Below are 23,773 nucleotides of genomic sequence, written 5' to 3' on the forward strand. Positions count from 1 at the left end.
GATGTGACACTTATTTGTTGCATTTACAGGTGGTTCCTGTAGTTGTGAGACCTGGGTCTTAGTTTAGGAGTTCATTGAGCAAGGGGAAGTTGCTTTAAGAAGAATGAAATCGTGTGATTCCATTTGTACTTCAGTGAGACAAATACAAATTACCCTCTACACATGTCTTTATGGCATGGATGGTGTAATGCATTTTATTACTGTCTGAGAGCCCTGTTTTGGAAACAGTGATTGTATTCTTCAGTCTGCTAAGGCAAGGTGGCCATAGAATTGAGACATTCTGCCAGCAGGACTCTTGCTTGTATGATGCGGTCATGCTTTGGAGTAGAGGGGAAAATCTGTCATTTCTGGAAGAGTGGAAGGATAGAATGTGACTACGGTCACTTAAAGGAGAAAAGAACATCTTTTTCATAGGTCATTATTTAAAAAAAATCAAATTATTCATTTCATCAGCAAGAGTTCATTGGTCTTTGAAAATCGAAGTGACTCTGAATGTTGATCTCTATGAATGATTTTATAATGGGATATTTCCAAAGAGGTTGCTGATATAGCCTGTTAATTATGTGGATATGACTTAGACTATTGTAAAATGTCTTCCTAAGTCAAGCTTCATACAATGAATTGTAAAGTGTTTTTCAAGTTAATGTTAAGTTGTTTTATATGGAAAAGTAGAAAACTAATACTGTATTTTAAAAGTGATTTTTCTTATTTGCAGGCTACTACAAGTCGCTTTATTTGTTAATTAACAATAAGCTTCCCTCGAGTATTGAGTATTCTGATGTTTCTCGTGTCCCTATTGCAAAAATACTTCTGGAGAATGTTCTGAAGCCATTGCACTTTACATATAGCTCCTGTCCGGAAGGTGCAAGGTAAATAAAGATCATATTAGATATTTCTGTACTTATTTGCTATAGTCAGAGGTGCCTGGTTTGTTGTTGTTGAGTGTCTAGCCATTCTTTCAGTGCAGTTTGTTGATTTATTTGCAGTAGTGATGATTTTTTGGTGATGCTGTACATCAGTGAAACAATGTAGTTTCAGGTGTGTTTAAGACAGGCAAAATGAGAGGGGGGGAAGAGAAGAAATTAAGAAAAAGGCAGTAAAATGCTGAATGCTACAATAAACAGCACAGAGAATAGCAGGTATCTTGATACATTAGGAACACAGGTGTGGAAAAGCTTAGATGAGAGCAGAGATGCAGCTAAGGGCAGGTGAAAAGAATTTTAGAGTTAAAAGGAACTTTGTGACAGTTGAGCTGAGGTTTATGGAGAGAAATAACTAAGTCAGGTTACAAGCAGAAAGAGTCAGGTATGTAGACAGAGGGAACAGAAATCAAACTCAGGTTGTATCACGTACAATAGTGTTTTGTGTTAAAGTAGAAATTTGTGTAAAGATTAATTGCACTTTTTAGATTTTTTTTGATATTATAAACAATGTGTATAATGTCAAAACAGTTTTTTGTGCGTTCATTTAGGTGGTAAAATTACATGTAAGATCATCAGGAAAAGGATTTAGTGTAAGGAGCTAATTTTTGAGAAATCTGAGAAATTTGGTGTACTAGGTCAGGATTAACAGAGCACACCTTTGCAGCCTTCTTGGTGGATGTGTGCAAACTTGCAAATTGATCTATTATTCCCTGTGTATCATTGTGGGAAATTTTGTCTATATTTTCCATAACAACAGTTTTTCTTCTTTTCAGGCAGCAGATTTTTGCAGCCTTCACAGAGGAGTTTCTGGCAGCACCTTTTACAGATCAGATATTCCATTTCATCATTCCAGCGCTTGCTGACGTGCAGACCATTTTCCCTTATGAACTCTTTCTGAATGCACTATTATTAACAGAAAGTGGATGTTCAAGACGAAGTGATCAAGCCCCATGGCTTTTCTACTTTGTGTTAACAGTTGGAGAAACATATTTGGGTGAGCAGACTGAGTGGCCAGTTGATTGTTTCATATTGGAGTTAATACGTTATGCATTTCTATGACATGGTTCATTGCCAAGTAAAAAGGACAGCTCGTGGAGAAAAGTGTTGGAGAGATCTGCTTTATTCCTATTCTTACCTTTTTTGGTAAAAAATGCACTGATTTGATAAGATTTGGCATAACTTGTTTTGGTGAGGTATTTCTGGTAAAACATGTTTTATAGTTTGGTGCGATCTGGCTGATGATCTTTTCTTTCGATGTACATGCTGTAGGATCCCTTTCAGAGGAAGGACTTCTTGTGTATTTGAGGGTACTCCAAACTTTTCTCTCTCAGCTGCCTGTGTCTGCTGCTGGTACAAACTGTCAGGATGCAAACAGTGATTCTGAGGATGAGGATGAAGAGATCAGTAAAATGACAACCACGCCGGTAAGCAGTACAAAATTTCTTTGAAAGAATTTGTGTTATGGCAGTAGCACAGATAGGCAAAAACATGAACACTCTCAAGTCCTGTATTTTTCTAGCTATGTGTAGAAGGGAGCATGTTTTCTCCTTAAAAATAGATGACTGTACACTGTAAGCAAATGAAACTTGTTGCTTACATTAAAAACAAACCCTTTACTATAATAAGAGGCCTTAAACTACAGATAGTGTGTCTGCTGAAGGACAGAATTTTATTTAAAAAATAAGGGTTTAAACTTACCTTCTTTAAATTTGTACTTTACAGAGAATTTTTACTCTGCCTATTCTTTAATTCCATGATGATGCTAAGATATCAGGAAGCACACAAACCTGATATTCCAATTTGGGATTTTCTTCCTTTTTTTTTTTCTTTTGGAAATACAAGTTCAACTATAGGCTTTTTACCCTGTGGAATTAACTCTGTGTATATCCACTAACTCAAAAGCCCTCAAAGGGGAAACACCTGCTTTGTGTAATAATGTATAGAGACTGTGCTATAAATAGAACTTTTTCACTGTAGTTTAAACTTCCTGCAGTAGAATAAATCTGTTCTAACTTTAACCTCCTGATAATTGTGTCAGGGCTTTGAACAACCAAAGTTAGATATGGATTCAACAATCTTTCAGAAGATGCTGCCATTCAAAGGACTTGGGCAATGTGCAGGCTTTCCTTGTAGAATATGTAAAATTTCATCATATTTAGGGTTCATTAAAAAAAAAAACAATTCAAATTATTTTGCTTCCCTACAATAAGCTGGGAATTCTGGATTTTTGTCTCAGGCATTCTAAGGCTTCTTGGTTATGTGTTGAAAGCAAAAGCATACCAGCTCTTCTAAGAGATACTGTTCCTATAATGCCCACTTACATTTCATGGAAGGTGATGTACATTTTTGAAAGATGAAGCATTTTTAAGACATTGATTTTGAGAGTAACCTCCAAGGAAGAGCTGTGCTGCTGGGGAACACTTGCAGCCTGTTAGCTGTGAGTTTTTAGATGCCATGTGTTATTGATACCCCAAAATCTTTACCATGAGAGAGTGAATAAAATACTTAATTTGCCAGATACACACACACTGTATGCAATGTAAATATTGGCAGATTCTACTCGTGGCTTAGAGATTTGTAATGTTTAAGAGCTGAGTAGGTAAAAACAAAGCATAAATTTCCCTTTGCAGATAACTTACACTAATTTGTAAATTAGAAAAACGTCTGCTCTAAGGAGTACTTTGGATAAATAATACTATTTATTGCAATATGGTTTTGCATGCTTCTCCTGTGAATTTTTTATGTATTCTGTATTTTCATGCATGCTTGTCTTAGGAAAAAAAAGATGAGTGGGTGGGGAACCCCTCTTTCTTAAAAATTTATAATTGGTTAACTTGCGTCTTTCAAGAAGCCAGACTGCTTGACTCAGTTGGGGGCAAGATAAAGATAGGAAATAAGGAAAAGAAAATATTGAGCTTGACTCAACTCTATGCCAACAGAAAACATTCCTTTTGGCACACTTCTGGCACTACCCAGACATGTGTTGACCATGCTGAAGTTTGTTGCTGTTTGTTAACCCATGGATTATGAAAGTGAAATACTGTTTGTAAAGGAACTTACAGTCAACATCCATTTCTGGATTTCATGTCCAATGCTAACTGATATCAGTGGGAAGAGATGATTATTGACATATTTTATGCCAGTAAATGATTTTTCCTTATTGTACCCAAGTGTTACAGAACATACTTACATTAAAGGCAGTATTTCCAGTGGCTTAAGTGAAAGATGGATACCACAACCTATCAGTTGCCTGCCTGGGGGTTTAACATGGCTCTTGGGTCTGATACTTTTAAGAATGGGATATACATGTGTGATTCCAAGAAAACTTCCTGTTCTAGTAAAATTTAGAAGTATTATTTTTTTATCAAAAAGAGGATACTTGATCACTTAAAAAAAATTAAAAGCAAACCTTTGATGTGTTTGTAGGGTGATGGGAGAATATCAGTTCAGTACATAACTGAGGAGTGTCTAAAGAAGTTGGATACGAAGCAGCAGACAAACACTCTGCTGAATATGGTTTGGAGAGACTCGGCGAGTGAGGAGGTCTTTACCCTGATGGCATCAATCTGCCACACACTAATGGTACAACACCGAATGATGGTGCCAAAAGTCAGGCAAGTGTAAATAATAGTGATCTTGAACTGTAATACATCTGAAATTGGTTTTATTAGATAGACTTGTTTTAAATACCTTGTGGGGCTTTTTCTGTGTTTTCTTTTATGGCCAGCTGAAATAAATTAAGATTTTTGCAATTTAAATCTTAATTCTCCACAAACCAAAGAGTGGATTCTTTGTTTCTTATTTTTCTCGTTGTTCATTGTGCCCTCTCAAGATTCTTGGAAGGATGTTATCTGTTCCCTTGTCAGAGGCAGTGTTGAGTGTAATTCTAGTAGAAATTGGTGTAGCTTGTTTTTAAAACATTCAATGCTGTGAATTCCACAGTCTCTATCTCGCTGAGCACTGAAACCAACTTGTTCTCTTAGCTCTTTATAGCCAAAATATCTTGCTACAAATTAAAACAGTTCCTAGCTATTGAAAATCATTGTAGTTTGGAAAGGGCTTTGGCACCTGAGATGGAGATAAAGGACATGTTCACTTGTATTCTTTTACAAAGATTGCAAACCACAAATGTCAGAACAATGGGAGATTTTTCACCTTTTTATTATCAGCCTGAGCCACATGAGTATTAACACTGTTCTGGTGCAAGTAGTTTTGAGTAAGTATGTAGTTGCTGGTAGTAAAGTAAGTATTTAGGGAATGTTGTAAACATAATTCAAACTGCATTGTAAACAGTGATACAGAAAACTAATTAGGTGCTATCTTAGCCCAGTGGTGTTTATAGCTGTTAGAGGAAGTAAGATGTCAGTGAAACTGTGATTGCTCGATTAGGGTAATTAGTTCTTTGTAGACTAATTGCATTAGAGCAGGATGTGAGACCTGGAGATCATAGCACTACTTGAATTAGTGTGCCTGCTTTATTGTTGCACGTAGTACATTGCCTTGGATAGTAATTACTGAGCTTAAATGCATCACTGCTTTGACTTGAGGTTTGCTGGTGGACTGTGTGGAAAGGGGTGTTTAATGAATAAAGAAGTCACAGAACTTTAATTGTATGAGTATGGCATCTATTTCCTGAGAAGCCATATTGGGTATTTGCAATTATTTGTGATAAAAAGCTATTTAAAACATTGGATACTTTCAGGAGTTATGAAAGCTCTTCTCAACATCTTCTATTGGAAAGTAATTTCAAAATTTTAACTTTTGACTAGCTCCCAAATAGGTGAATTTTAGAAATAAGTGGTAGAGATACTAAGATTTGTGTCAGTGATACCAGTGGAATTACCTCCATGGACAAAATGAAGTTAAATTCACACAGATATTTGATAAGTTGAAGCAGATATTTAGTTACTAGTTCTGAGTTCCAAGTCAGCCATAAGTGTTGGGTTTTCCAGGGATTGTCATTTCAGGAGGTGTCAATCTTTTGTCCTATTCTCAGTGCATATTAGACCTAGTCTAGGTTACTAAGCAGCTATTCTAGACATTTGATGCTTGTTTTAAAGATAGTAAATATTGTGGTGTTTCAAAAGACAATTAAAAGACTTTTTGCCATTAATTTCCACTTTTTTAATTGCCTAATGATTTTTTTAATTGTCCAATAATTTTATCAAATTTAATGATAGACTTTTAAAAGATGCTGCACTTGTTTTGAAACTAACTTTTAAATTACTTAATATTCAGAGTAATACGTAGCTGTTTAATTAAACCACGTAGAAATAGTTAAGTAGAAATAATTTATTTCAAATTACTTTTAATATCATCTAAGAGCTCCATAATGCTTTTTTACTTTCTATTTGAAAACAGACTGGGTCAAATGGTTTAAAAGATAGAGTTGTTACAAAGGCTGTTTATTTAACAGCATTTACAACTGTGATAGAAAACTGATAATTAAAAACATAAAGGCTGCAAATCTGCAAAATGACATGCTAAATAAAGAGAGTAATAATAATGGAAAATCATTTTTCAATAACTGTAAAGAAGATTAGGCTAAGATTAACACAGGCTTTGGAAGGAAGAAAACAACAAATATCTCTGCATTCTTTTAATAGGTCTGAGGTTTTTTCCCTTCTTGAACAAAAGAAACTCATAATATAGACTTCTGTCACTCTGTTAAAGCTGAATGCTTTTTTTTCTTGTGGCTTCTCAGTACATCTGTGATTTGGGTGATTGATGATATTGTACAGTATAGTCTTAGTAGCACTGGTGTTGAATTAACTCAGTATTTCCTTGAGTTTGCAACAGAGACCAAGAGAGAACAGGCCAAGGTACCCAAAAGTACAGTGTAGTTTTGAAAGGAGCAACCCTGCAAAGTGCTTTTGTGACTCTCTACAGGGGGCAGTGGGATCCAGAGATGGATAACTGTAAAAACACATTTCTTTTGGTTAGTTGTCAGAAATTCTGAATAGGTTCTGGAAATACAGAGTCAAGCCCAGTTAAAGAAAAAGGTCACATTATAGAAATAACCAAACTATAGCTTGTGTTCAGTGACACAGATGAGAGGTGTAGAATAAGATCCTGATTGTAGAGAGGTCATTAGGAATTGTCCTTGTTTTCAGAGGGACAGAGCTTTTGTCTTTTCACTGTAAAGTTGATAGATATTATTGAGTACAGTTATTAAAAAGAAAAAACTTGAGCGTAGTTATACATTATAGAGAGATCTGCAAGACATTTTTCATCAAAATATACTTTAAATAAATAGTAAATTCTATTTCTGCAAGAGATTTAGGGGTGTAATGTAATACTTTAGACTTCAAGTCATCACAGCTGAATATTAAATAGTGATGGAAACTGTGCTTGTACTGGGACATGAGTGGCTGTCAGTCTGATCAGTGCCCCTGAGTGATCGCTAATCTGGGTTCAGCAGTTTCATACTGACTGTGTGTCACTACTGTTTAATTAATATAACATTGCTAATCTCAAACCTGCAGTTCCAAATTGTTTGGAAAATGACATTCTGGTGTAATCTGAGCAGCCTGTCTTCATATGTGTGCTGAGATTTAGGCTTTACATGAAGCTATTGGAGTAATTCTTTAGGGAATGTTCTGACACTGTGTTGTGTTTTCCTTAAAACCAGAATCATTGTATATGAAGTTTTAACTTATTTTTTTAAGCGTTGCTCTACGTCCTTGGTCCAGTACAAAGAGAGGCTGAAGCATAAAGCAGCCTGAAGAGCAGGGTGGTTTGTTTAAGGATGGCTTTGCTGCTGCCTCCTCCTCGCAGTTCTGGAGTGACAAAATCCACTGCCGTGGCAGCAGTGACCTGTCACAGGCTGTGTGAGCTCCTCTCATTCTGGTGTATTCTCTTCATTAACTTAAATGGTCTCAGTGGGAAACTGGGCCCAATTTATGACCCAGACTGAAAATTTTGCCTTTAACTAATTAACTTGTAGTGGTGCCTCAGCTAAATTAAGCTTAATGGGTCATTTAATCTGTCCCATTGCACAGGAGGAATTTGACACTTTTTTTAAACCAGAGGTGCCCAAAATACTGTTCTTGCAAGTACACATAAATCATGTGGCCTTTGTGGACAATTAGATACCTAGAGAGAGAAACAAGGTTCTAAATAAATGATCATTATGTACTTACTTTTGGGAGCAGATAATTTGATTTGGTATGATTAAAATTGATACTTAACAGAAATCTCTGGATTGAATTTAACTCTGTCATAGCCTGTGGCTGAGGCAGTGTGCATTTTTTCACTTGAAAGGAGTTTATCCTTTCTGGTAGCAGAAAAATGGTTCTTCTCCCAAATGACAGTGCTAAATCTTAGTATTGGACTTTACAGAAAATCTATTAATGAGTCCGTTACATAAAACATGTTTAATGATGTCATAATAAAGAAGTTGGTGACATTCAGTGAGATTTTCAAGAAAATACAAAACCCCCAAATGGGAGGGATTTAAACTTTAGCCACTTGGTTTATTTTTAGAATAGTACAAATATTGAAAATTAACCCCCTGAGTTAGATTATAAAAATGTGCATAAAAAGAAATATTGTCTGATCTTTCTTATTTTTATTTTTTTTGTGGGAGTGATTTTTTTCTTCAAAAGAAAAGGTGATCAAGACTCTATGGACATTCAAGTTTTATGTTAACTGATCTCTAAACTTTGTGGATTGATAGGGCTTTGTCTTCAGGATATATGAGCCATCCCTGTAATGTTCTGCAGTTTATCAGGAATTGTTGCACTGTGTTATGTTAACGTAGTTCTACCTGGAAAGGCTGTTTTTAAGCAGATGCTCGTTTTTCTCTGCCAAGGGAAAAGACCAAGTAAGGTGGATTTTGACCTGTTTTAATTCTCAAATGTTTATTTTTACTTTTTAATTAATGTTTTGGGGTTTTATTCAGGTTTGGTTGGTTTGTTTGTTTGTCGCCCCCCCCCCCCAGTGTGAAGCCAAAAATTTTGAAACTTTGGTACAGCCAATTTCTTCAAATTTTTCAGAGATATGGCTTTTCAAAGTCATCCTTGCATTTTGTGGTGGGTTTCTTTTTTTGTTTGGTTTTTCGATTTGCTTTTTTTTGTTGTTGTTGTTACAATTGTTACCTTCAGCTTTGAAAGCCAATTTCTGTACTTGGAGTGGGAAGGTAGCAGGTTTTTTCTGCCATCTTTACTTTTGCAATGGATTATATTTCAGGTGAATCTAGTGATGCAAAACTTTTGTAACACAAGGCCCAATTCACCAGTTCTGTGTTTAATTTGCAGTTTCATGTTTATTTTCTGGTCACAGTACAGAAAATTCAGAATTGAAACTTTAGAACCGATGAATTCATCTGCTTCATCTTAGCAAAATAGGCTGTATGATACCATCTTCTACCAAATTTGCATTTTTGTATTTAACCAGATTTTCAGGAAAGGGAAATGTGAAAGTTAAATACAGTCAGCATTTCTGGAATCAGGCCATGAAATAGAGCAGTTGCTACAATTGGCTGCCTGCAGATATGGAATAAAAATGGCTAAAACTTAGGCAAAGGTTATTATTATAAGGTGTTAAGGTTTGTCCTATTTTCCCCTTCATTATTGCTGAATATTGCTGGAATGAAAAAATGAATTACATTATGATAGGTTCAGTGTCCATAATGTTTGTTCATTTCTGCTAAAGCTATTCATAATTTCCAGGGATGATTGTCAAATTAACAAGTTTCCACTTGGAAACCGTATGAGAGCTGATGGCACTGTGCCAAATCACTTTTCATTTCAAATATGAGGCTGAAAACTAAAGGTCAGTGAGGAAATTTCTCATTTTGGAAACCAAGACATCTGAGCTATCATTCAGATATTTAAACGTTAAAATACAAATCCTTATTTTAAATTAGCTAGGTGTAATAAGCCCTTCCTTACATGAAAATGCATAATTTTCCCCCAAATGTCAAAATAATTTGACTTTAGAAGGAAGTAAAATTCCCATGTATCAAATTCAGGTTGATTTTTTTCACCAATTCCACATAATAAATATAGAACTTCATTTTACAATAAAACTTACCTTAAACTGGCATTAGCTGCAGTTGCTTCACATTTGACTCAAACTTTGTAGTGCTCACCAACGTGCAGCTTTTCTGCCATTATATGAAGCTCCAGCTCTTTTTGAAGGTCCTGATCAGTGCATTTAAAATTCAGAGGGACGCCCTGCAAAGCAGAGGCTGCTGGTGTTTCATTTTCCCTTCTTCTGCACGTCCCCATTCTGTTTCCAGAACTCCCTGTACCTGTGAAATAATCCTTTCAGTTCAGTGAGGAGTTCTGCCCTTCCTCGTGTTCCCTGATCCAGCACAGTTCCTTTCTGTGGGGCTGGATTGGGAGCACCATGATGGGACCAGCTGGGGGGATGCAGGAGAGAGGCTGTGCTTGTGTAAAGGCACTGAGTGAGGACCCAGGGGCATGTGGCACTGGGCAGTTTGTGAGTGGGATGGAGGTTTTCTTTTGTGTTTGTTTTTTTTGGTTTTTTTGTTTAATGTCTTTGGTTTAAGTGGCAATTCATTCGTTCTCGAATGTTTTTAAGTCTTTATTGATATTTTGCTTGTTTCCTTAATGAAATGTGTGCTTCCTTTCCTTTTGCCATCTGGAAAATTTTGATTTATCCACCTGGTCCATAATAAATATTGTGTTTTCAGGCAGGTGGTCTCCCCTCTCCACTCCCATTTTCCAGCCTCCTACTTCTTCTGTGTTTGGTCACAGAGAATTTTGATGTTAAAAAGCTACTGACCACTGAGAGGAGACATGGATCTCAGTATCTGTTTTCCTTTATTTATTCTAATAATAATTAGGAGACCTAGGAAAGTAGAATTTAGAATAACTAACTGAATGTTGTTCTTCAATACCCAAAAAATGCCTGTTTAGTCAGTGAAATCCTGTTTGGTTTCCTAGAAGGCATTGTTTCAAATGATTTTGTCTCATATGTTGCTTCCTACAAGGGGAAAAAAATCAGCTGGGGGAGAGTTTTTCACTCCAGGAAACTTTTTCTTTCTCATTTTTTAAAAAAAAGTTTATCATGCTGTAATCATGTCTGACATGATATGGTTAAAGTCAGTCCTGTGTATAACTTACTGGTGAACTTACACATTTATTTTTACAGGTGTATAAACCATTTTCTGTCTACAGATGGATTAGTGTAGGTGTAGCTGTCCTGGCAGACATTGTTCCATTATGTTGTTCTATTTCTATCTGCCAAGCAGAGTATATCAGTAAAATTGCTACATAATTTTAAATCAATAGTTCTGACATAAATGAAGGTATTTTAATCTACCTTTTGCAAAAGTTGCTGTTTGTTAATGTCAGAAGAAGCACAGAAGTGATCAGCTAACTAGTTTGGTGTGATTTTCTGTATTAGAATTAAAAAAGTCCCAGATAAATAGCTCAAGAGTATATATTACTTTTATTAATGTGTATTGAATTCTGCAGGAGACTGCATACTTGGGTTCATATTGCATAGTTTGTTGCTGAATTAACGAAAGCTGTGTATTTTAAGTGTAAGGATTTATATGCTTGGTTTTCAGCTTTTGGGGCTTTCACCAGATTTGATCAGAATAAGAACTTCCATCTTGAAAAAATAAATTTAAATTGTTAATTTTTTGAAAAATGCTTGACAGAAAAGTTCTTACAGAAGCATTGTGTTGTGTGAATACGGTGTTTTGGAAGACACAATTTATTTGAACTTCCTCTTGCAGGCTTCTTTATAGTTTAGCCTTTAATGCCAGATTCCTGAGGCATCTTTGGTATTTGATATCTTCAATGACTACACGAATGATTACAGGGTATGTATTGTGCCATTTCTGAAACTGAGTCTTTGTTAAAATAGAGCATATCTAGTGAAAAGGGAATGGGACAGTTAGAGGTATGATTACTTACCTCCTATGATTTCATAAAACAGAGCAAAATCTTGGAAATTGGACAGTTATAAATAAAGAAAATACTTATTTAAAATAAGCTGAGTATTTTGTAGTTTTTGAAGTGCTTACTAGCATCGGTGTAACAAACACCAAGGCCCCAAGTCCTTCATCCCAAGCGTGCGAGTTTTATTTTGCGTACTTTGACTTGTCCAGAAATTGGTGGTGGCAGAAACGTGTTCCCAGGAGCTGAGGCATTGGACCTGCAGATGTGTTCAGTGCTCACATGCAGACCAGTTACTCTCCTTGCTTTGTGTCTCGAAAGTGTCTGCAGTCTGTGGCAGATAATACCAGAGTTTATCCATCATGGAGACACTGAGATTTCAGTGACAAGAACTTGCAAAGAGTAACCTCATTTTGCAAGAATTGGAAGTAGGTATTTATTGGGAAGCACTGTTGTTATTTTGCTGTAGGAGCCACTACCATGTTGTTTTACTAGAATGCTGAAGGTAATATTTTTTAGCATATTTAATTGACCAGCTCTTTTATATTGCATTTTATATTTTAAGGTCTATGGTGCCACTCCTCCAAGTGATTTCAAGAGGCTCTCCAATGTCTTTAGAAGACTCCAGCCGAATTATCCCTCTCTTCTACCTGTTCAGTTCTTTGTTTAGTCATTCACTCATTTCTATTCATGATAATGAATTCTTTGGTGATCCAATAGAAGGTGAGTTTCAAGCCTACTAAATAGCACTGCTTTGCAAAATGTTTTAATGTAAGGCTGGAGTTCCCTGGGCAGTGATTTGCTGACGTCCTGAGGAAGGCTCTCCTGGGCTGACTTGCTGATGGTCCCCTGAGCACTCAGCTGTCAGCTGGCTTTCATGGTGATTGCATTTAGAAAAAACAGAAAAAAATTGATGGTCTGCACATTGGGAACTGTAGCTTTGCAGGGTCTGATATGGAAGTTATTAATCATGATGATTTTTAATGAGTTAGTGAAGAGAGTGAACTTCTTCTGGACTGAACCTGTAATCTAATGTGTAAATTTAACATAGCAGGAATCACAAAAGAGACCAAGAGGATATTGTAATTAAAATAATTGTGACTGCAAACAGTTCCAAGACTTGATCTTCTTTATAAATGTTTACTGATTCTGTTTTTGGGTGATGTTTCTTTTCTCTGCCTTTAGGTTGTGTGTGTGTGTATTAAAGTTACAATGAAATAAGTGTTGTTTTAAAATAATGCAATAATTAAGAGAAAGTCAGTTAAGGAAACTTAAACTTGTGTTTTATGTAGCTGTAGGTCAAAGACAATCATCAATGATGCCTTTTACACTAGAAGAGCTTGTAATATTATCACGCTGCCTTCGAGATGCATGTCTAGGAATCATAAAGTTGGCTTACCCAGAAACAAAGCCAGAGGTCCGTGAGGAATATATTGCAGCATTTAGAAGTGTTGGAGTAACAAAAAATACAGAAATGCAGCAATGTATCCAGACGGAGCAGAAAAGATGGATTCAGTTATTCAAGGTAAATTGTGTCAATTTTCAGAACGTACTTAGATACAGTTTTCAGGCTTCTGCCAAAGGTAGGAGATTACTTGTTTTTTTCTCTCTAATTTTAATGCTGTTGTAACAAGGAATATGGATTTGGGAAGGTTGCTGTTTGGCATATATGCTAAACTTTGAGTAACTTAATTGTGATAACTAACACATTTTTTTTTCTTCTGGCAACTCTTAATTTTCTTGCTGATCTTGTTTATAAAAAAGTTACCATATAAAATATGGGGCTTAACTTGGGCTCCCATTCAGCAAGGTACTTAAGCATGTCATAATTTTGTGTAGGTGTGAAATTCTAAGAGAATCTTATGATTACTGAGGAACTTCTGTATTAGAGACTTCACTAATTTGCTACCATGCGGTATTGGTTTGGTTGGTGTTCCACTAAAATCTGTTGATAACTCCTTTTGAATTTGCTGGAATATTAACGGGAAGGTGAATCTGGCTTAGAAAATGTGAACTTAATGTATGTTTTTTCTGGATACCTACCAATATATTTCTGCTGGTTTTATCCATGGCATCCTACCTAATACATGAGTTAAGAGAAGCTGAAAACGTTGGCAGAAAAAACCCCCTAATATAACTGTTGTTGAAAAAAAAAAGGAGTGCTTGACTCGTCATGAAAATTCTGCAGCAAACACATCCAGTCAGCTAAAATTGCTCATTAAAGAAGTGGGAGCAGAAGAAATGCATTTTCCAAATTGAATGCTAGATTTACAGTCTGTTTAATACTCGTGACCTCTCGCACACTAATGTTCAGTTCGAGTCATCAGCTGTCCCTTCAGGTCTTTTATCACTGCTTTTGTCAAGCTATCTATTTAATTGAAAGAAGTTAATTGAATGAAAATGATCAACTAAGCTTGTATTAATATTGCTAATGGAACTTTCTTCTTGGCCATGTTTGGAGAAAGATGTCATGCTAGACTTTAGGAAAGGCCCATTAAGGCTTGCACTTAACCTGATGGGCTAATTAAGGAATGCTTATTCATTCTACAAGTCTAAGATAGCCTCTATCCAGCCTATTCTGCCTGATTTTACAACACATTTCACTTATGAGCATAAGCATTAATAGCAGTGAGAGTAACTGATAATGTTTTGATTGCATGGAATACAGTCCTAATGCACCACTGAATTTGTAATTTGCACAGATTGATCTAATATATGTTTGCACAATTTAATTTAATTACTTGTCTTTAAATTGCAAATAAACTTTCGATTTAAAGGTCACAAGTGAAAACCTCAGTGTGTCTACTTTTCTAAGAAAGATGGCATGCCAGGGGTATTTTCATGTATGCAGTTCATATCATGCCATCTTCTATTTGTTTGCTTTAATTTGTTAATCAATCTTTGTGTAGGCTGCATAGATTTCAGGTGAATTGGATCATATTTTGCTGTGATTCAGGAAGATGTAAAATCCTGAGTTATTCTGTCCCACTTTGGCAGTCAGGAGTTAAACTTGTAGTGGAGCTGTCTAAACCTGGTGTACTTTTACTGTTTTCAGGAGCCAGGGTTGCCTTCCATTAGCTGAATTAGAAATGTAAATCTTGAAGATATGTCTTTTCTACCCACAAAAGAAGCTAATAGCAGAGCTTCCCTTGTTTACTTCTTCAGAAACATTACAGATAAAAATTGAGCACGGCTAAAGTTAATCTCATGTGCTACTGGACATAGCATGGACTCGTTCCTGAGGGCAGCCTCAAAACAGCTTCTTGCCATAAGCAGGCAGAAATGCCTTCTTCCAAATCATTAAAACAAAGCTAAAGTATTTCATTATAAATTTAACTAGAAAATACTTTTTCTTTCTTTTGCATTATGTCAAATATGTATATATATAAAATATATTAAATTTATCTTTGCTAAAGCTTTTGCAAGCTGCCTGCAGACAAAAAGGCACATCCCTTCTTTATCTGTGCTTTTAATTTCTTTTTTTCCTTTTTTCTTTTAATTCCCCACACTTGTTTTGTGTATTTTCCATGCCTCTGGTGTCTCATGAAATACATACGTGTACATAAGAAATGAATGAAATATATATATTCATATATATTTATATATGTTCACACGTGTACACACAAATATAGGCTTTACTTCTGCAAGGTAAATGTAAATCTGATAACAGGGAGGCTGCTGACAATAATGTGCATATTTGCTAACAAATTGGAGGTCTTTGGTAAGATTTACATGGCCAAATGTCTTCATTCAGAAGAATCCCGTATTTTTGGCTTTATGTAATAATGAGTGGTGTAGTCAATTGTTATAGATTCCATAGAGAAGCCTAAGTTATAAGAGTACATGAAAATGAATTTTGTCAAATAAAATAATTATTTCACTATCTTGAGTTAATCCTATGAAATCAAGTTGCTAATTTTGCTGAATTTTCGTTTAAATGTTACTTGCACTTGGCACTATTAGAAAGAAATCCCCATTTTAATATTATTTATTGCATTGCATCTTCCCTTTCAATAGAATACATACTTCAGAAGTTTCTTACAAAGGAGTCCTGAGTTGAGGTAACAAGTGTTCTCAGTTCCCATGCATTCTGCAGGAGTAGCTCCAATCTCACCTAATTTGATTCAGCTTCCTTTAGGGTTTCTTTAGCTGCTTGTAAAATATTTTATTCATGTAGTCTTCACATGGATAGTCTTTTCTGATTTTATTTTCCTTTTTAGAAATGTTTATTGTACTTAAAGTGGTAATGAGACCACAGAGTTTCAGTGACTCATCTGACCCGCACTGAATTTTATAAGGGCAAGGTGATGAAAATTCCTGTGTAATCAGACAATTCCCTTAATAGCATTCTTTGTTCTGTCCTCATTCAAGGTGTTACTCTAAAAACTGAATGTTAAAAGGTCTATTGTGTAGCATCTAGACACAGAATCCTTTAGAAGGCCCATTAAACTCTATTACTCTTGACACCTGCCCACTAAGACTATCTTTTAGCAAGATCGTTTCAGAAAAGCTTTGTGTACACTTTTTTCTATTAATTTTTCAAGTGCTGTACTTACAAGTTGCAAAACAGAAGGATGTTTATTGTGGCAGTGATAATGTCTTTTTAGGCTAGTAATTTAATATTCTATTGATTCCACTTAATTTTGGTTTATGTAGTGTTGGCCTGCTGTGGTTCAGCTTTGGACAGCAGGTATGCCACCCCATACATGTACAACCAAGTATGGCAGTTGTGCTTGAGGTGGAGTACTTGTTAGCTTGGTATCTGTACTTATTTTTATTTTTGGTCCTGGATTGGAGGAAACTGCCAAGAAAAATACTACAATAGCAAAGACACCCTAGTGACCATGATAACTATTTTTCTCAGCCACCCAGTTTTGTTAGAAAGATATGAATAAACCAATTATCTGCTCAGTTTTCTCATTTCCTGACTATGGTTATAATAGTAACAGAATTGCCTTTTATAATTTGAATTTCTTATGAATAAAAATGAATTAAACATAGTGGTTTCAGCTAATGTGCTTGTGGTTGGGAGAAGTGCAGGTGTGTGTGCATCATCACCTCCTGTGGTTCAGCTGATAACCAAAATTTGTTAAACTGCTGTCACTAGGTGGTTTTCAGGTAAATGCTTGTAACCTTCTTTTGGGAAAGGCCTTACTAATTTACTAACACACTAAGGGGCTACTACCTAACACATTTTTGTTTGAAAATAACATTACAATAATACACTATACATGTGCATATTAAATTAAAATTACAACAAGCCACCTCACACATATTTTTATGACTTCTTATGGTAATCACCAGAAGACCATTTGGTAACCATCCTTTTTTGTGGAAATGGTCATCTTGCAGTCTGCTTTCAGGCATATTTGGGCTGGGCCCTTCTCAGAAGTGACTTTACTTTCAGAATCTGGTATGTTGAACCCTTTAGCAATCTTGTGGTAGGATTTACTGTGCAGTGTAAACAACTGAGCTAGTCACACTGGGATCTGTTTCAATAGAGACAAGAACTTGGAGGGTACAGTTCATTTGATAAATTGTTAGTTGCTTCTGGGTGAGATGATATTTCTCTTAGCCAGCTTTGAAAATGCTAAAAAGCTATTCATTGACAAGAAGAGAACCTGCAGTGTATTTTCATATGTAGAGCTTTACCCTTAAGAATATCAGCACTTGTTTTTTCACACAGCTGATCACCTCGGTTTGTGGTGAGGTGACGTCATCAGCAAATTCCTTGGACTACTCCAAGACACCTTTAGCTGGAAATGCTTTATTTTGTTAATGCAGCAACCAGTAGTAGTTCATTTTTCATCTACTTTAGAGATGTAACTTTTGCTGTTAATGTTTTATTGGCAGTTGAATGTTTCTGCCTTCTCTCCTTTCTGAAGTTGATGTTTGCTTTTGTACAGTTTGGCCATTGAGAAGAGCATCACATCATTCTGCTGGTTAGTTAGTCAGATTTATTGACTCACTGTTTATTAGTTGATCCCTCAGATTTGTCTAATGTGGAAGGATCGATGTGACCTTTGTCTTGAGACAGAAGCAGAAGTTCCTTTCTTCTGTGGACCATTTTCCCTAAAAAAAAAATCAAGAATCTCTCTCCATGTGGACAAAGAAAACCTAAAAAATCAGCCAAATAGTTCAGAATCTCTTGTTTTGGAGTGAGTGGTAGGAAAGAATAGCTGTATAGTTCTCTCTTCCAAAACATGTATCTATTCACACATTTAATTACTGAAAACATATATCAGCAAAAATAAAAAAGGGAACATGGTCTAAGTTACCTGGTTAGGTGTTATTGTTTTTAAATAAGTAATTTAATGTTAGTAATGATTTGTTTAGGCTTCCCTGAACTGGTATGCAACATTTAGGTGTGCAGTCTTACTAAGTCCTATGCAGTCCTGGTTATTAGTTTTTTGAATGAGACTTTAATAAGCCATTTTCTTTTTGATGACTTACAAGTGAACCATGATTACTTACTTGCATTCTAAGGTGTTAAGTCTAAGAGCAAGTTTTTATAAGTTAAAAATAAGTAACATTTTCATATGTTACTGTGCTTGTGGACTATATAATTTCATTCACATTGCTAAATGTAGTGGATGTGTTTCTGACTCCTAGGTCATCACAAACTTAGTGAAAATGTTGAAATCTAGAGATACGAGGAGAAATTTCTGCCCACCAAATCACTGGCTGTCAGAACAAGAAAACATTAAAGCAGATAAGGTAAGAGCCATGTCCTTTTCCACAAAGCCTTACAGGTGCCAAAGTTTCAGTGGTAGAGGGTTTGATTCCTGACAGTATCACTGATGTTGATGTTGAACAGATTGTGTGGTTTAAAACCTGGAATAATGTTGCTTTTCTCTAATATAAAAGTCTTGGATCTGTTAAGAAACTTTTACGTTAAATCACATTTCCAATCCATAAAGAAAAACTTGCTCTACAATGCAATGGTGTAAGCAATTTGCATTTGTAACAGAGAATTGAAAATCTGGTGGCATTTTATTGCATTTTCTCATAGTAAGAATGTTAAATAAAAGGATTGCTCTGTAGTGGGGAAAACACCCTCCAAATTCTCTTCCAAAATAAAAGAAAATTCATTAGCATTTTCTGTACCTAGAAATGACTTTTTTTCTAAGAGCTTTTTAAAAAAATGACATTAGGCTTAAAAAGTGTGTATGTGAGTGCAAAAGAAAAAGCTGATACGAAAGTGCAAGTGCATCCTTTGAATCATTGAAAACCTGGAGTTTAGGAGTCAAGTTACACCTCAGATTGCCTTGCACATTAGATGGCTTAACAGTTGGAAGCTTTGCATGGAATAGTTAAAAAGTGAACTTTTCTGTTTATTTTTTATGGTTGCACAATTGCTTGCCTTGTGTTTAAGATCCCCATTTCTCTGTGTTCTTTATAATTTGTAGGAAATAGTGCTTACACACCTTAGGGAAAGTAGTAGTACTCTTGAACTCTGGTGTGTGATTCTCAGTACTGATTCTCAGTACTGATTCTCAGTACAAAGTAAACAGAAATTTTTTGACATCTCGAAATTCAAACTCAGCTTCTCTAGTATCTTAAATACCAAAACTTAATGTTTTTTAAAAAAATAGGTGGACTTTATATTATACTGTTGTTAATTTTGCAACTCAACTTTAAGAAACAAGTATAAGGAGGAATAATTAGAAATGAAGATATTTAGACATTCAGACATGCTTTTGGATGTCACAGCTATATATATTTACTATGTAATAGTAGTTTATAATGTGTAATTACATAATGTTTAACTGTTAAATACTGCTAATTTATTAGGTTACACAGCTGTATGTACCATCAGCCAGACATGTCTGGAGAGTCAGAAGAATGGGAAGAATAGGACCACTGCAATCTACTTTGGATGGTAAGATACTGTCTATGCAATTTTTGCTTTGCTAAGTCAAAATAAGTTTGCCTTTTGCAAAGAAAATCTACCTCTTCTAGAGCTCTGTTGAGTATTTTGTATTAAAGTCTTGGTAGCCAAAAGCAAGGCAGTCTTTCATAATTTTGTTTCACATATTTTAAAAAATAGTGTATTTGTATACACGTGGGTATGCCTTTAGAATAATTAATGTTATTTAATAACAGCTTTACCTAAGCTTCTGCTGGCCTGGATGAGGGGAAATGATGAGGTGGACAAACAATATGTTTTAAAAATATATGTATTAGTATGTATAAAATGAAATTGCATAAGATAGAAAATTAATGCTGTTGCTGAAGATGTAAAGAATTGAGGTTTTGCTTTTACTGTTTACTATAAAGAAGCATCTTCATTATATGTTAAACTGTAACAAGCTTAACATGGTAAATGTTAATTACTATTTATAAATATTGTCTCTAATTAGATAAGAAACCTAACCCCCTGAATTATTCAAAATATCTGGGGTTTGTGGAATACTTCTAGAGAAAGATGAGAGAATTGGACAAACTTAGCAATCAGGATAAATTTACACTAACTTAGTTGTGCCAATATGCTTTCTCATGTTGACAGTCTGTTTCTTTGAGCTTTTTAGGTACACTATACTAGAATTTTACCTTGCTGTGCTCAGGTAAAAGAATCATTAAATCACTAATGCTTGTGCAGGTTTAATAATGAATTAAAAATGGGGCCTTTAAGCAGCAAAATGATCTATCTGCAAGAGCCCATACTCTCTTTCAAGATGATGTAATCTGCTCCAGTTAGCTTAGCCATATACAGTAGATCATGTAGAGAAGACTGCAACCTTTGAATGCTGCTATAGAGTTGTACAGAATGAAAAGCTTTGTCCAAGGTTGAAACCTAAGGGCTTCTTATAATGATACTTTCTATTTGAGTAGCTATGATGGTAAAAGTTTCCTTTGATTACCTTATTAGTGTAGTTGCCAGATAACAACTGGTTAGTCCGGTGTAATTATTCCTCAGAATTTTGAATAGTAAATTTTTTCAATTTGGTGTCTTTCTTTGGAAATCACCTATTTTAATTGATTGATAATATGAAGACTTAAAAGCAGGTGGTTTTAGCAAAAATAGCCAGGCTTCAGCAGGCCTGTGTTCTGTGTACTTTACAGACTCCACATCAGCAATCCGTGTTTCTTCCACTGACCTGTGTGACTCTTGACAGCTGCATATACTGTCTTGATGTTCTCCACTGTCAGACCTGTTCCACACTTAATACTTCCACATTCTCCTGCTACTAGACTCCTTCCCCTCATATATACAGTATCTTTAGCTCTCTCGCTTGTCTTCCTTCCCAAAATAGCATCAGTTCCCTCCATTTTGTTAGCTGCCTTGGTCTGGGCAGTTGGTGGATAAGGCATACACATGCTGTGGTTGGAGTGGAGCAGCTGCACGGCCTCGTTTCCTGGCTGGCTGTCAGACAAGCTGACACACTGAATAGAGCTCTCCTTGCTGTTTCTGCATTCAGGTCACTAAAGGAATTTCTCTTCTCTGTCCAGTTGAAAATGTTCACAATGCTTGGTGTTTTTGAATATCCCATTCTCTGTCAAAGTTAAAGTTCAGCTGATTAGCTCAAAAGATGTGCTGGAGGCAAGATGGTGAGGAAAGATGACAGACACAGTGTGTTCATGTAAACCTCATTTTCATATGAAATCAGGCTAAAAAAAAAAGTGCAATCAACATGAATGTGTGAAAACAAGCAGGTAACAATGTGCACGACTTGTTTAATTCCTCTTGACTCCATATGGGTTAAAGCCAATTAGCATGAAAGTACTGCTGAATCACATATGGTCATGTTTATTTGTACTTTTTCATTTACTTAAATGGCAGACTCGTGAGCTCTAAATGCCCTCTGTATTGATGACTCCATCCCATATTTCTCTTTAAAGAAAGAAGCTGTGATGGAGAAATGCAGATAAAATTGACTAATTGACTGAAATAATTGAACTGTTGAAGTCATGTAGTAGTTTACCTTTGCTGTACATGCACTTTTTATTTAAAGTGCTTTTAACTGTTAGCTTAATAGGCTGCATACATTGACTTTAATTAAAAATGTTTACTAAGTAAACTAAGGGTAATCACAGATAAGCATTTTATCAGAAATTCCAACGGGTTGCAATGTTGAAATCTGACCCAAATGAATATACATCAAGTATAGTGATATTTTGAGTCATGTCCTATTAAATTGGTGCTTAAAATATCACTACTTAAAGTGCTTTGAGGAGTTAAAAAAACAAAAAGCCAAAAGAACATTAAGATGGTGTCCACTTACAGAAAGGCAGCAAGATGCTTGTCACCACTGGTAGGAGCCAAAGGAAAAAAACTTGCAACTGTCATCATGAACTTGCAGACTGGGTAGTGACACACAGAACATTTACTTATTTTGTAATATGGTCTATGAATAGTCTAGACTCTGGAGTCTTTTTTCAGAAAGGTGGTTATTAAGGGGGAAAATGAAACAACATTGGGTGTTGTTTCCTCTGTAGACTGAAGCCTAGGTGGACCTTTAACCACAGTGTCTAGTCAGAGAGCAATACTGATTGCAGTTAATTAATTCATGGCCAGATATGTACTCAGCAGCTGAGTTTCCTCCCATGAAGTTAAAACAGGATTATAATTTCTACACTGCATCACCCACAGTTGAGTTGTTTCCTAAAAACATCCTCTGTGGGTATGAGAAGGTTCAGAGGAGGTGCACAGTAGCCTGGGAACTACTTGTGAGTGAGTCTCTCTGCTGTGGCTTCTTGAATTCTTCTCTAATATTTTTTTCTTAAGTACATCATGCAGTTTCTTGATGATGTTTTCTCTGTTTCTGCTGTGACTAGGATTTAATGTGATCACTGTGACCTTGGGAGAGAAAACTCATTGCAATAAATGCTTTCTGTTCGTTTCATGAGATTTGGTTTATTTCTCAGTTTTTTTGCCTAAAATGACTTGATTGAATCTAGATGATGTAGTTGAAAGCACAATAACTTTAAACTGTATTGATCATCAGGATGGGAATATTGTGTATTCCTGCAATGAGAATTCTAAATCATTACAGCTTCCTAATTGTCTTCTATCATGTATTTTTTTCTTAATTCAAAATCTAAAATGTCAGGAATAAGAAGATTGATTTTTTTTTTTTAAGAATAAACTAAAGAGATACAGAAGTACTTATTTTTATATGCATTTTGTGTGTTTTCACTACTTATATTTCAGTTTGCCTGTAGCAACTAATGTTTAAAGAAAGGTAAGGCTTTGTATGACTAAGTAGTAAATAAACTATTTTAATGTATATATTTTTATACAAAGTAGATTGAGTCACTTGATACAAAATAAACTGTTTAAAAAATGTTCTTTCCAAAATTTTTAAAATTATTATTTCTGTTTTAAGTGGGTTTGGAACCAGCACCTCTTTCTGTATCTGAAGAACGACAACTTGCAATTCTGACAGAGCTACCTTTTGTAGTTCCTTTTGAAGAAAGAGTAAAGGTACCTAATTTCTAATTTAATATGCAATTTGTTTTTTAGCTTTTTGTTTTGAGTAAGTGTAAAAAGAGCACTTAGTGAAGTAGGAATTGGATCAATCCCCTGCAGAGGATTATGGCAGTCTGTACTGTTTTTCTTCAGTGCTCACAGCAACTGAACATTTAATAACTTTCCTCTTATTTTACTAGTTACATTGCCCTTTATAATAATCACATTAGAATTAGAAACATGTATTTGAGATATGCAGCAGCAGTTTGCTTGCTCAATTCAATGACTGACCTACGTGATTGCACCCTCTTGTGGTTGCAGAGCACTGACCAGTTGTGTGTCCGTAAGGAACAGATGGCAAGGTCACAACTGGAGGCTTTTGAGCGATGGGTGGGTTTGCTCAGAATGAGATAATGGATGTTCATTCAGGAAAAATAATGCCTAGAAATTAAGTTGCTGCATTCATAGCTGAGTAGCTGAACTTCAACAGACTATGTAGCTTAAAACTTGCAAGATTCTTGTACTTGGTTGATTGGATTTGCTTTTGGATGTTTTTTAGA

The 23,773-nt window shown here is 35.5% G+C and overlaps 1 protein-coding gene across 1 annotated transcript in view; it reads left to right on the forward strand.

Annotated features, from left to right (window-relative positions):
* The window catches only part of UBE3C (ubiquitin protein ligase E3C), a 72,631-nt gene that overhangs the window by 17,294 nt on the left and 31,564 nt on the right, over positions 1–23,773 (forward strand). The window contains exons 7-16 of the mRNA XM_017819398.1: positions 716–869; positions 1,697–1,917; positions 2,193–2,347; positions 4,350–4,537; positions 11,638–11,724; positions 12,366–12,523; positions 13,093–13,325; positions 18,413–18,517; positions 19,595–19,682; positions 23,131–23,228. Of these exons, the coding sequence (XP_017674887.1) occupies positions 716–869; positions 1,697–1,917; positions 2,193–2,347; positions 4,350–4,537; positions 11,638–11,724; positions 12,366–12,523; positions 13,093–13,325; positions 18,413–18,517; positions 19,595–19,682; positions 23,131–23,228 (1,487 nt within the window). The remainder of the gene's footprint in view (positions 1–715; positions 870–1,696; positions 1,918–2,192; positions 2,348–4,349; positions 4,538–11,637; positions 11,725–12,365; positions 12,524–13,092; positions 13,326–18,412; positions 18,518–19,594; positions 19,683–23,130; positions 23,229–23,773) is intronic.

The sequence above is a fragment of the Lepidothrix coronata genome, unplaced genomic scaffold (genome assembly GCF_001604755.1).
Source record: "Lepidothrix coronata isolate B3197 unplaced genomic scaffold, Lepidothrix_coronata-1.0 Scaffold74, whole genome shotgun sequence".
NCBI lineage: Eukaryota > Metazoa > Chordata > Aves > Passeriformes > Pipridae > Lepidothrix > Lepidothrix coronata.